The sequence below is a fragment of the Aptenodytes patagonicus genome, chromosome 3, assembly GCF_965638725.1.
Source record: "Aptenodytes patagonicus chromosome 3, bAptPat1.pri.cur, whole genome shotgun sequence".
NCBI classification, from domain to species: domain Eukaryota; kingdom Metazoa; phylum Chordata; class Aves; order Sphenisciformes; family Spheniscidae; genus Aptenodytes; species Aptenodytes patagonicus.
The window spans coordinates 105,088,047-105,102,845 of NC_134951.1; the positions used below are offsets into that span (position 1 = coordinate 105,088,047).

Genomic DNA, 14,799 nt, shown 5'->3' on the forward strand with positions numbered 1-14,799 from the left:
AGAAGGTCATAGTAGATCCAGTCTTGGGGCTCTTGTCAGGGAGGAGTGTCCTGCTGCAAAGAAAATGCTGTAGCCCAGTGTGTAAAGCTTGTCAATAATCGTGCTCTTATTGATTGATGAATGGAGCTGGAAACTCCTGATGCATCTTATGACTGTTGGCATTATTGCTGAGATACATCTGTAGCCTATCTGCTCCAGTGCAGAGCCATATTCTTTCATGGAGATTTTAATTTGAGGGAATCCTTGTGTAATTTTTAATTTTTTTTTCTGTGGAAGAAGCATGTGAAAAATAAGAGGAAGGGTAAATGAGCCCCTAAAGCCTGATGTTTTGAACTGGATTATATGGCCCTAAATTCTGAGCTGTTTTAAATGTCTGTTTCCTATTAGATTTGTACCATGTGTCAGCAACCTTTTTGAAATATGATTGCATATTTATCTGATACATGTTTTCTAGTTGCACCTGCCCTGGTACTTGACAGAAACAAGCATCTACAATCATTAATGCCATAGGGTCAATGTAGCTGCAAAAAGGGTAAATTTGTGCTGTTGCGCTCGTAACAAAATTGCGTGCTAAGTTACAATTCTTGACCATGAGTTTTGGTGATGGTTTATGGACAGAAAAAAGCCAAGTGTGGTTTCTCATACCTGGATCCAAATCTCTTGCCGCTTAATTATGAAAGTGTTCTGTTTGATAACTTCTGTCAAAAAATATCAGGCAGAGTTTTGAGAATATGAAAATTAAAAAAAAAAAAAAATTCTGTGAATATTTTAAATTCTAATTATCCTTGAAACAAGGCTCTATGAAACTTATAAAATGCAGTAAATTTGAGGAAGGTAAATGTTTGAAAGTCTATAAATGCATTTTTAAAGCATAGGAAAACTTAGAATGTTTTAAGGATTGTAAGATGATAAATTGAAAATATCAATTTCTATAAAAGTCAGTTAATTCAATCTGGGACTTCAAACAGCTTGACTGTTGAACTACATGGGTTTAAGAGTGTATGGGTACTTCTAACTTGATTTTTTTTTTATCCCTTAAGGCATTTCAGTTTTAAAAAAATTTAACCTTGACTGTGAATCCTTTGAATTAATTTATTCTGGGGAAAAGAAAGCATTTTTGCAATACTTTTTTCCCTTAGGTGTGTTTTTAATATACAGTTGATATAGCTTGTTTCCAATTTAAGATAATGCTTGTGTGCGAGTTCTTTTTAAGCTTTAAATCGAACACTAGAGAACAAATTACGTGATATTGTTAATGACTTTGAGAAATTTAGCATTGATCTTAAATTTCTTTTTTATTTCATGTTTTTAAATTAGGTGAAGCAGTGTACTTCTGGCTGCTTTGCGCAAAGCAGCTGGAATGTCTTGGGTATGCAAGAAAATTTAAAGCCTGTGCCTATTGCTAATGCTGCCCAGCTGTTGCGTGGCTGTGAATCTTGCCCTCAGTTTTCCATGTGTGGCCAGATCTCTTACAGCTGGGATGAATTGAAGACCAATGAGAACTTAATCTACATATTTTGACAGGGACCTTCACCTTGCTGCTATTGTGAGTCTTAGAATTGCCACATGCAGATTAGCTAGTGCGTGCCAGGTAATGATTGGTGATGTGATGTCTACATTTATTTAAGATACCAGTGCTATTGAGCTGTCTGCTAGTTAACAGTAATGACAACTTAGATGTATGTTATTAGAGATGGTGAAAATGCCTTTTTTTTTTCCTCTGAAACTTGCGTATTATAACTTTGTATCTGAGAACTCGAAATCTTTCATTATTGTATTTAAAATCAAATGTATTGGTTTTCGGGTCTCGAGAGAGTGGTAGTCTATGTCTCTAAATCTCTTTCCATTGTGCACAGCCAAAGGATTTTGAATTTTCCCAGTGCACAGACAGCTGTGATCTTCATAATCGGTTTGAGTGGGTGTCAGCATTCAGCTCTCCAATGAAATTTGTCAGAAAAGAAATGAGAAACTGAATGAGATGGGAATTAAAGCAGAAAGTTGGCTGTATAGATGATTTAGCAGTAATCTAATGTGTAGCTAATTGGCTAGTATCCAAATTGTTCTTCTGATTGTTTGTTTTCCTCTGGGGAAGAATGTTATTGAATATTAGATGACTGCTTCCCTGAAGGAAAATACCATAAGCTTCATGTCTAGGTATTTTGTTCTAACATCAGTTTTTATCTTGTATGGCACAACTGTTTCTTATATCATGCACTTGGATCATGGTATTAAAACTAAAAATGTTGGATTGTAGCAGCAAAATGCTGGTCATATGTAGGCCAGCAGGAGTTTTGCAATTTACATTATTAGTGCCAGAATTTCACCCTAGGTTGTTATATATTAGATGAACTTTTAATGTTTAACTTTTGGTTGTCATCCATAGTATACTTGTTAGCAGAATGCAAAAGAGATGCTTTGCCAAAAAAAAAAAAAAGCAGATTATTTAGATGTTCATGGACTTCTGCTGCTGGGGTCAGATTGAAAACTTTGTCTCCAAGGAAAGTCTTCTGGAAGGTTTTAAAATTATATTTAATATCTAAAGTACTCCAGTCAAACCACAAGTTAGTTAATATCAATGAGGGAAAGTAAAACACTGGAAAGGAAGGAGATGTAACAATTGCATTTTATAATTTTTTTTTACTCTTCCAAATTATAATAATTTTGCTTTCCCTCGTTTGGGATTAGATTTTACTTATGTCAGCTGTCAGTCAGATGGAAAAGTTCACCAAAGTCAGTGGAACTTTTAGGGGTGAACTCTCACCAGTTTCTATAAAGGTGGTGGCCTCTGCTTTTTACTGAAGTTTTTCTTATGATTATTGGTCAAATGCTATTTTATTCAACATTCAGAATATTAATATGAATCGTCTTGCTTTATTTATAATGCATTCTAAGATTGTTACTCACATGAGTGATAACTCTGAGAATAGCCAGTATGATTTTCATCTCACACTTGTGCAAGATGCTGCATTTTGTGCCATACCCCAGGGTTAAGGTGTGAGCAAACACTGCCAAAATTTCTCCTTTGGAAATCAGGCAGCTAAAGCACCTTAAGGAGACCTTTGTCCTGTGGTTTTAAAACCTGAAATATGCCTTAAGCATTATGCTAAGTGGAGTTCCAGTCTTCTATGCCTTGGCTGCAGCAGGAGGGATCTTGTAGTGGGTGTTTTGGGGGACACAAATAATTTGACAGTACATGGGATGTTTGTGGAGCTGTCAGGATAAGCTGCAAAGATAACCATTGTTTATACCTGTTCTGGATGAACAAGTGAAGAGTGGTTGTTTGGGTTTTTTTGCAAAGATAAAATTTATTGTCCCTGTGGTAAATGTTCATTGCTTATATAAGTATGTTCTGATTTCTAGCTCAGCATAAGTCAGTATTTGTTTTTCACAGCAGTCAATACCCACAGTCCAAATATTTTTTTGAAAGTGGAACTACAGATGCTTACTTACGCCTTTGTATTGGAACGGTGGTACTATTTGGTCTATGTGTGTGCCTAAAGTCATAATTGCATGTGCTTGTGTCCTATAGCTGTTGCAAAAGTAGGTATTGTATATCCCATCAACCGATGATGCCTGCTTTAGTTCTTTGAATAATGGCTGTTTGGAAGTAATCAGTATTAACAGGTTTTAAAAGTATTTCAGGACTTGTTTAAGCTATGAATTTTTTATTTTTGCTTTTTCTTTTAGGTGGCCTGGCTTTAGCTCAAGTACTGTTTTTTTATGTGAAATACCTTGTTCTGTATGGTGTTCCTGCCCTCCTCCTTCAAATGGATGGACTCAAACCTCCAGCTCTGCCTTGCTGTGTGAGCCTGATGCACAGTTTCACTAAAATGTGGAGGTTAGTCGTTACTGCTTTTCAGACAGTTTATTACTGATACATGGTAGCCAGTGTATAAGAACATGCATGTGTATGTTCATGGTCACATGCATGTTTGCTTTTATGTCCTTGTGCTTTTTCTCTCACCCCCGTGATTCATCTTTAGCACTTGCTAAATGAACTTCAATTTGATGGTTACTTTTTTCACACTGCAGAGGGTTACTTTTTTTTCCACACAAAGCATCCCTTTCAGCATTTTCATCCTCTTAATTATTAGAATTAGACTAAGCCTACTTAGCTTCACTAACATACTAATTATTTTTTCCAGATATCTATTAAATGGTTCATTTTTCAGTCTTGGTCTAAACCCCACATTTCAGCTAGATATTCTTCCAGAGAAGGAAAGGAAATGCTTGGTTAATCACCTGTGAGGAAAGCTGTAGTTATAACTTTAGTATGTAGAGTCATGCAGTAGAGAAAGTCTTCAACACATTAAAAATACTATGAAAAATGGTAATTGTTTATAATGTTTATAATTTCTGGATCCCCTTTGCTTTTAAAGAGTTTCAGCACAATATTTCACAAAAAAGTACCAGTTTTGAATCTTATGGTTGCTTTAAATCAGTGTTCACTGAAGTATTTTCCCTGAAAACTGTCTCCCAGGTACATTCTGCTTGCTGTTCAGCCTGTGTGTAACGGTGGATTCACTTGACTTCTCCCCTCCCTTGTTTCCCTCTGCAGGATCTCTAGTTCCTCCAGTCTGTGGGACGCCGTGCCCCAGACTTCTAGAAACATGACCTAAAATGATTTAGACTTGTCAGCTTTTTAGTGCAGAGGCTTGTCTTCTGTTGTGTTAGTGCAGAGCCTAGCACAATGGTGCTTACTCTGTTTGGTCTGACTGCTTTGTGATATGAAGAAAGCTTTTTCATTTTAGTCATTAAAACAGTGGGTCTGCTATTATCAGAGCTTTATTGGATGAGATTCTAATTTTGTTTTCGGCTTGAAGCTGGTTGTAACAAGAAGGCTTTATAGTTTATAATAGTCGGCAACTGTAGACATGTAGTATTCAAAGAAATGCAGCAGAAATAGAGTGCAGAAAACGGATGAACTGTTAAAATTATTTGAGCTATTGGCAAATGCCTTGGTTTAAATTCTCTTTCAGAGTTCGAACTGAACTTACGACCTACAGAGTTAATATAGAAATCTGTGTTTTCTACCAGGCACTCTCCTGAGAGCGGCATCTCTTGGCCTGCTGGCCCTTGCAAGCAGAGTTGCAAACAGCAGCGGTTTTTTTCCCTCCTCTCCCAGTTATTATTCCAGGGAATCTGTGTTCCTCTGGAGCTGCCAAATGAAACTGAACTTCAGCACAAATACTAATGACACTGCTATGTCAGGTAGTTGTAACAGACCATGAAAAGGTACTCTGAACCTGCGAAGATGTGTGGTGTATCACAGTAAAAACATTGGGTATTCTTTAAAAAATATTCATAACACTTATAAGAAAATTGAAACTAGTATCTAAGCAGAAAGTTTAATTTTTTTTACAGAAGCAAAAAATATCAACTGCTGATATTTACCGCTTGCCCAAGTATTTCATTCATATATGTATCAAACATTTATTGCCAGAAATAATAAAATTATCTCATAGATGGGATATGTTTGTTTGCTTTGAAGGTTGAAAAAATCAGCTCATGTACAGCTGACTTGATTTCTTGCCCTCAAAGCTGTGTGGATAGTAGAATTTCCTATGGCTGCTAGTGAATTATGGGTCATTCTCAATTATCTAAGAAATCTCACATAGCTTGCCCTCTGAATCCCTGAATTATGATGCCCTTATGCCTTTTCAGTTAAACTCTTCAATCACTACTACCCAGAGGCTTTGCAGTCTTTTTATGTGTTTTGGTATCTTATATAGGAACATCAGTGTTAGAAGTGGGAATAGCCTTTGTTTCTAAACTGTATGATTGAACAGGACAGGAAGTGTGGAAATAATGGGTTTAGCATAAAAGCTAGCAAAAAATGGTGAAAGTAAATAGCTTGTGTTGTGAAGCCTTATGAACGGTGACACTGTGTTTACGTAAAGTGCTAAATACTTTTTTGTAGTTTGTGAATATGTGGACTTTTAAGTGAATGTTCCTAACAACTTTATCAGAGTGGGTCAAATTTAAATGTTAATAACACAGTGCCTAGTTTTAAGCAGAGCACTCCCCACAGAGTGAGGAGATTTGTACCAGACTCTGTTTTCATAAAGTGGTAGCCTGGTAAAGCTTATTAAAGGCTCCTAGGGCCAGATTGGGAAATGGAGTGGGGTGAAATGAGCCAGATGACATGGAGTGCACCACTGTTACCTGCTGGTTGGCATCAGGGAGGCTGCTTGGAAAAAAGTGCTTATGTATGCTTGGCTTGCTCTTACCCTTCTTGCTGGTGTCTGCTTTAGGGTACTGTCAGAAACAGGGTATTATGCTAGCTAGGCTTTTGGAAGACGCAGTATTGCTATTTTTATGTCTCAAAGCTATTAGCAGTGCAGATTTTGAAGGAGAGAAGGTAGCCTGAAGAGAAAGACAACATGAATGTCTCAATGTAGCATATATTTGCATTCCTTACTAAGGAGTCTTCCACCACCACCTGGTTTCCTTTGAGCATAACAACAAAGCTTTTGATCTGATACATCCAGATCAGTGTCACTTATAATCAGTACATGCTGACACAATTCACTATGTGATACAGCAGGTGGAAGAGCTTTCAATCAGGAAGGTAAGAAAGATACCACAGTGTGTCTAAAATTTCTCTAGAGCTAAAAAGCAAAGCAGGTATTAGAAAAACAAATCAGGTACTCTGCCTCCCTATTGATGGTACTAAACAATAAACCAAATTGTGTCCATTCAAACTTAAAAAGAAAAGGCTTTAATTAAAAAGGAATTATCAACTTTATAGTAGATTCTGCCTAATTTGCATTTTATTTAATCAAGATAATCTCGAGTCAAAAAATCAGCAGTCTTGTTTACTGTCTCAAGACAAATACAGGTGTTGAATGTGTGTTACTGTGGCTTCATTTTACCAGGATATAATTATCTTGCTAAATATGCAGCTGCATAGCTAATGAATGCATGATAAATTTATTACTATTTGAAAGCTTGATTATAGCTGTGAAAAGGAGTTTCTGAGCTCCTGATTTCCAGATAGGGCAGCAGTTCAGTGACACACCAACTCAGAGTTTTTAATGTCATGAGGAATTAAAACTTGATTTTTGTTACCAAGGTTAAAAGCAAGGTAATGAATCGTGTGAGAGCAACCAATGTTGTTGGAAACTTGTAAGTGCTTTTAAAGAATTGGTCAAGGCTGATGTCTGCCATACAACTTCTCAGGCTGGGGGGGAGGGGGGGAAATTGTGTAGTGCAACTAGGAAAAGTTGTGGTACTGCTGAAACTTGCAAATTAGTTCAATATGGAAAAATATCCTAGTGGAGGAGTAAGGGTGTGGAAACTACAGAAACAGTAGATAGCACGTAACTAAATCCTGTATCAATTTTGACATATCAGTAAATGACTTTGGCAATGTATTCCACAAAGAAACTTGTCAGTTCATAAATGAAGACAACATTTAGCACAGATGCTGCTCATGGAAAAATAATCATGCTTCCATTTTTATGTTTCCATACTATGTTACTGAGTGTGGCGAGTGCTTTTCTGCAAAGATGTTGGACACATTGATCAGATGTGTTTTGACATGCCATGGGAACAGCATGGCATAAGAAACCAGTTATCTCTGGTCATAGACTGGTATGAAATGTGCAGAAGCACAACTCCTCTTCTTCTCTGCCTTTCCACCTTGAAATTTGCATATTCCGAAGTATCTTATCCCAAAATAATTTGGAGACAAGTGTGTTGGGGACAAATTGTGCTAAAACTTTATGCATGTTTAATATAGGTTAGCCTCAGCAAGGGTAGAGGTTTTTCAGGAAGGCAGTAAGAAGTAGTATTTGAAAGGTAGATTTCACAGGAAACAGAATTTCATCCAGAATAAAGAAAATGGAGTTGAAGAAATGCTGCCAGATAAAAACAAAATAATGCAATGATGGAGAAAGATCTGGCCACTTTCAACTACTATGCTGTAAGTTCTAGATTCCACCTTGTTTGGTCAAGAATCGGGGTGTTAAATACAGGAGTCTGACATAAGTCAAACCCCCCATTTTCTTGCATGAGTGGACTAGGAGGGCTGTATTTTGCATATACAGACACATACACACTTTTATATGAACACATGTTAAGTTTATCCCACAGATGTTTTGGTGACATCCAAAAATGGCGTCTGGGTTATGATCTGAAAGAAATTGTCTGCAGTTCAGTCTGGTTTACCTGCCTCATTATTGCAAAAGCATTGCTTGCCTTATATGAGAAAAGTGGTCTATATGCAAGGTCTCACTGAATTGCTCAAAATTATAGATTAGAATTTTGCTGTAGGCTAATTGCATTCTCAGCTATAACCATGCCATAGAAAATGGATCTACAAATGAAAATATAATCTCATCTGCATCTGTTTCTTCCTCATCCTGATACTTTTTGTCTACCTTCACTGCTGTTCTTGAAGCCTTCCCCCCTCTGGAAACAGTTCCTTGTGTATGTCTATCAGAAAGGACCATACAGGGTATTTTCCCTTCCTTTCAGACTCTTTTCTGGGAAAAGACAAGCCTGATACTGATGTTATGTGTGAGTGCGAGCACAAGAGATCACTGTGACCACATGCAGTAATTTTGGAATGATGAATAGCAAGCAAAAACTTACCATCTCTTATTTCTGGCTTAAACACTTGATAGTATTTACATCTAATTGCCTATTCTTAGTTTGTGGTGAGGACTGGAATAGATTTTTTTAAACAAGGAAAGTGGATATTTTCTGACCTGTGTGTAGGGGGGGAAAGTAATATTTAAGTCCGTTTTCACCGGCGCTTCTCATGATCCCAGCCCAGTTTATCATGTACTTCCCTTGTTTGGGCTTCTGATTTTTCTACTGGAGTAAATGATTTTGGGAGTTAACTTATTAAATATATCAAGATGAGTAAGCTGCTGAAAGGCTTTGTTATAAGATATTAAGGAAATTTAAATAAGATCAGAAATGGTGTTTCTGTCAATGCTTGATTTGGGAGGCTTGCCTCCTTAAATTCCCAAATAGCCAATGTCTGGCACAAGTTAACACAAATATAATTGTCCAGCTGTAACTGCTACAGCTGTGTGTAGTCAGGATGACATCCCTGCCTCTGGGCTCAGAAAAAGGTGCCGTTAAGTTTAGGGGCTTGTACTCTAACAAACTCCTGTGGAAGGCTCTTGCTTTCTGTGAGTATTGTAGTGCTCTTTTGCTGTGGTGTTTCTGGATAAGTTGACGGATGACCTGAAATTTGAGATAGCAGGTTTTCTCCCTCTATTTCTCCTTCCTATGAGTTTAGTTCTCTGATTATATGCTAGTAATAACAGCAAATCGCTGTTGTGCAACCTGTCATTTAGAGGTAATTACAAGGGAAAAAGGAAGGATGCTAAATGATGGGTCGTAAACTCCTTCCCGTGGCAGGTATCCTCAGGAGTCAGTTAAGTTGCAAATCCTTGAAAAATTTGCACGAGGGAAGGAGAGGCAGGCAGTGAAAAGGAACTCCACATCTCCATGGCAGCGTGACAGAAGAGGTTCAGCGTGGATCACCCAGAGCCTGGTAGAAGTTTGAATGGCACATCCAGATCTGTGGCTCAGACCTGCTGCCCACCTTGCTGTGGAAGGGGTTGCAGCAGCAGCAACAGCTGCTTCCTAAAGCTACAGGAGGACCTTCACTGGGGTTCTGTGCCTGGGGAGAGGATGCTGTCTGGGAATCAGAGCAGGGATGCTGGGCCAAGCCTACTTGTGCTATGAACAGAGAATCTCATTTTAAGTGCTATAAATGGCCTAGAAGTCAGCTTCAAGAGGATCAGGTATTTTGAGGTGATCTGTTTTGTATCTATACTATAGTTCTAGACAGCTATGTTTTTGAAAGCTCTCTACTCCATGCCTCTGGTGGGACTTACCCAGCAGCTGGAACTGAGAGACAAGAAAAGGAAGGACAGGCTTATGAATATTTCCCTTTCCTCTGGAGATTAGGAGTGTCACTTCTGGTATATTTCCAGCCTTTGATATTTTCAAAGAAGAAGTTGTCCACTGTGTTTTAGACAGCATATCGGGTAAAACAAATGTCTTTTAATGATCTAGCTTCTCACTGGTTTTAAGCTTAAAAAATGTTAATGCTGCAGTGTTTCTATTTAAAAATCAAAAGGCACCTTTTCCTCACCCTGTATTTTTAGAGGTGATCCCTTAAATATGAAAAAAGATTATTTAAAAGCATAGTTGGATTAAATAGAATTACACCCATAGTGTTGAAATGGCCTAGTGCTCATGAATAAGGGGAAATTGTATTGAAATCTGAAGAATAGAAGAAATCAATATTGCCGAAGTGGGCATTGACGTATTTGGACTTCTGCACATGAGCCATGTTAAGCCTTCTTTTGCAAACTTTAACACCCTGAAGCCGTAAGATCTGGGTTTGTGTGTCCTGTCTGGACAAGTACACTGAATCGGATCCCAAATCAGTAGTAAAAATATCATGCATAAGAACAGTTTTGTCATGGAAGGCTTGTGTTTGCATATATTTGTGGATGATGTGCTTTAAAAAGCTTAAAGAATATTCTTTTTCATTCTTGAGAAGCTTTTTATGTGGTCTTTGAAGATGCTGGGTGAGAGTCTCAGGAAAGGGCTCCCCCCCCCCCCCCCCCCCCCCTTCTGTTGGTACCTAAGGACTAGGTTTGAATGTGAGGCAGGTCTTGCTGTATGTCCTTGCCACCTACAACTCCTGTGGTACTTCTAAGCAGTATGCTCCTGTGTGAAATACAAAACTACTGTGTGGAGTAACAGCTGGAGTCAGGGTGGTCTTTTGAAGAGGAGAACCCTCCTTAGAAAGGCTATGGAGTCGTACGTAATGTTTAAATGTTGCACCTGCTTGTTAATATCAGAATACTTAAGCTGCTTGCCCAAAAGTTGGGCATTTAATTGCAGAATTAGTGCATGTTTTTTAGCAGTGGAATAACTTGTTTCTAAGTTGAAAAATAACACTTTTCCCCGATTTACTTGTATTTTTTATTAACTGTTGTGATGCTTAAAGCCGAGCATTGATCTGTGACACATTATTTTTAGCTAATGTGTCACCTGAATATGTGAAAGATGCTTTAGTTCTGGACTGGTTAGTCATTCTCTCACTGAGAGCAACAAAAGATTTAACTGCTTTTGACGTCAGCCCAATTAGTGCATGCTACAGTTCTTATTTATGTACAGCTCAATTTGCTGGTTATATTAAAACTTTAAAAGGCTCCTTAAATCTCTTCAGTAGAGGAAAAAAAAATCTATTATTTGTCTCTTTGGAGTGTAAAAAGAGACAATAATGAAGCACCCTAATCCTTCTTGGGTCTAAATTGAATAATTACTGGAAATTTATTTGTGTAGTGACTGCTTTGTTACTGTAATTTGAAATTGCTGGGCTTTTTTAACAACCAAGCTAAGCCCACCTACTGCTGATCACCCATGAAGCCCATTCTTTGCAGTATTTGACATGAGCTCTGCATGGATACAAACTATTGCTGCTGCTCACATTTGGCAAACAGCGCTCTGCCTGCTGACAACCACTGTAGAAAATGAGTAATGGCTATTAATAAACTTCATTGTTCTGTTTGCAGTAAGGATAGGTATCTCATAGTAATTGGACAATGATGCTGCATTGCAGGAGTCTTACTCGAGGAAAACTGAAGGAGAACTTACCCTATGGGAGTTTGCCACTAATGGGCATTAGATTTCATCCACTCTCCATGAGCTACCACAGGCTTTTAAAGAAACAGGGAAGGTATAAAATTACAGTAATATTTCTTCTGAAGGGTTCTGGGAGAGATTAACGGAATACAAATGAGATCTACTCTTTTTAAGAAAGTGTCTGCTGAACTCTATCACCAAGATCCAGTGTGACGGATACGTGAGAAACAGAACTAATTTCTAGTCTTAAAGCCTACTAAGTAGGCGGACCTGTGTGTAATCTTACATTAACACTGGCAATGACTGATGCCTGCTTAAAGTTCTGCTTGTCTTTCTGGCCAGGAGATTGCAAAGGTGCGGCGAAGTCACTGCCTAGAATCATTAAAACTTTCCTCAGGCTTTCTGATATAATACAAGTTGTATGTTTAAATTGAAATGAAACAATAAAACATATTGGGTCGTGGATCCAATTTGTAGGCTGGAGGCCGCTAGCAGTTTGTGAAGTCTTTGTGTGGTCAACAAAAGAACTTTTTCCTTGTGGCTGTCTTATTGTAGATTATTTTTGCTATGCAGGTCTCCAGCCTGAGCTCCCAGCTAATAACTGAAACTCCACAGATGAAGCTTTGGGACTTAGTGATATTTTCTACTCGGAGGTGAAGGTGTCTCTAACAAAATGTATACCGAAGTTGGACTGTATCCTACATTATACAGGCTGTCCAGAGTCAGTCCAGGTATTTCTGCTTCTGTTGAAATCCATGAGGGTTTTGCTGCTGATTCTGACTGGGTCAGGATTTCATTGTTGATTTCCACCATTCTCATAGGTACGGGAAGCTTCTCCTTGCAATGCTATGCAGCAAATACTTTGCAAGTAAAATGTCTAGGGTTTGCTCTGTTCAATCTAAGAGTACTTTGTAAATATGTGATTACTTTTTTTGTGAAGTAAGGTGAATGTTTATGCATAGGCTGTATTGGTGCTGAAGAGCTCTACAGCACTGAGCAGGAACTCCAGATGGAGGCATCTGGCACAAGTTGAACGCGGTGGCAGCTTTGGTTATTCTAATAATGGAGGAAACCAAAAGGCAACTTTGTACTGTTGAACCATTCCAGGAAGAAATAGAACAGAAATTCAAAGTGTTTTATCTAAGCATGAAGTGTTAAAATTCCAGTATGTCCCTAAGCAAGTGTCAGAGAATGATAAAGATATCTTCATGTATGTACAGGTCCTGCTTATTGTTACTGTAACAAGAAATTGCTTGTCAAAGACATGATATAAAAACATTTGACATTCTTCATATTTTTTTCTCTCAAATAACAGATTTTTCTTTTTTACTCTTAGCTGCATTTTTACATTGAGATGAAAGAAAGCTGCTACTACTAGTGTGCTGCATTGCAGATGGTTAAAACTTAAAATCAAAGCTCACAAACAAAAGACAGTCCATTGAAGCTTGAGATTTAGGCTTAAGCAGGTTCTTAAGATCTTGATGTTTAAAAGAACATTGAATTCACTTAAACAGGAATTTTCTTAATAGGTTGAGCCAGGGTTTGCTTCATTGTATGTTGCATGGTACGAACAGACATACTTTGTTTTTTTGCATAGGAAATGATAGGATTTGTTATTGTTTATCTTGAAGGAATGCCAAAAAAGCTCCATATATGTATTTGTTCCTAATTCCAATACTCTCAGTGGGCAGACTGTAAAATCTGTATGTGGGTGAAATTCACCAAGTGTTTGCACTGATTGAAAGGCTGAAGTGAAAAATGAGAGCTCCAAGAACTTACTTGTATGTAGCAAAAGAGTTCCTAGAAAATGTTGCAATGTGATTTTCAAGGCTCAGTGTCCGAAAGTATATTCCATAGTTTGGGTAATAGATAAATCCAAATGGGTTGTTGGATTGGGTCTCATTTTTCATCATGCGCCTTCCCATCTTCATTTTAGAAACTAACAACACTAAACAGTCTGGGCTTTTTAGATTAATATTTTCAGTTTGCTTGCTGTATTTATTTTCTCTGTAAAATATCTTCTGTGAAAGTGTAATTTTTTTCTATGTTAAGTTGTGCATCTGCTTTCTAAATAGTTTATGCTAGCATGGTGGCAGTTATATTATTTACAAAGAAGTGTGCTGATTGTCACTGAAGAGACAAGCTTTGCTATGAAGGTGTAGGTTTCGAGTAAACTTTCAGAAAACAATATGTCTGAATCCATGCAAGCTATAGACAGGCAAAGTGTCTTTTAAAAATATGGATGGCTTTCCCAGATCTTTAATAATGAAGATGATGAATCAATTGGTAGCAGTCACTACTTGAAAAATACTTATTCTACTTTGCAGGTATACCCCCTCTAGGGGATTTGCTTTAGCAAAGTTTTATAGTTCATTGAGACATTAAATAATAGCACTTAGAAAACCTGCATATAGACTTCGCTATCTGCTTTGCCTGTAGTAATCTTATTCTTCAGACAAGACTCTAAAACATGTTTCAGACTTACATTGCACACTTGTAATTATTTGTAATTTGGAAGCTTTTATTTTTGAGGGATTGCCAGCTGGGGAGGTTGCCACAGGCAGCATTGGAAGAAAGGTGAGCAGAAATAGGAGGACCCAGAAAAGTAGTTTAGAACTGCTAAATGGTGGGACATCTGTCAGGGGAATTCTTTCGTTTACGTATCTCTTGGGCATCCCTGCTGTAAGGCATTGCTTGAGAAAGAGGGACAATGAAGCAACTTAAGAGCATTGTGGTAGTGAAAGCAGCTGTTGTTCAATGATGTCTCAGTCTCCAGTGCAAAATGTTCTGGTGTGGTAGAGACTCTTGGTCAGCAGCTCACCGGCAAAACGCCAGATTTATTTGCAAAGACTGCTAATGGAAGTGCTGGTCTTGCAAGCACTGTTCTACAGTTAAATAGGATGGGCTGCTCTGAGGATATGTGAATGAGTTAGACTTTCTGATGTCAAGTTTAGCCACATTGGTAAAAGGAAGGACTGAGAACCGTTGTTGAAACATTGCAGTAACTACAATGCTTCTTTTAAGAGATGGTGAATACCCACAGGTTAGCGGGCACTGAAGCTATAATAAATAACCCACTTGTTGGATTTCATCACCACCATAAATGGCAACTAGTCTAACTGATTTGAAGAGATTTAAGTGCAATTATTATATTGTTTGCTCCAGCGAATTGTG

At 37.9% G+C, this 14,799-nt stretch overlaps 1 protein-coding gene across 3 annotated transcripts in view; it reads left to right on the plus strand.

Moving 5' to 3' along the window:
• HHAT (hedgehog acyltransferase) overlaps positions 1-14,799 on the plus strand; it is a 188,659-nt gene that overhangs the window by 19,561 nt on the left and 154,299 nt on the right. For all 3 annotated transcript variants that reach the window (XM_076334499.1, XM_076334497.1, XM_076334498.1), the window contains exon 8: positions 3,688-3,838. In XM_076334499.1, coding sequence (XP_076190614.1) covers positions 3,688-3,838 — 151 coding nt within the window. The remainder of the gene's footprint in view (positions 1-3,687; positions 3,839-14,799) is intronic.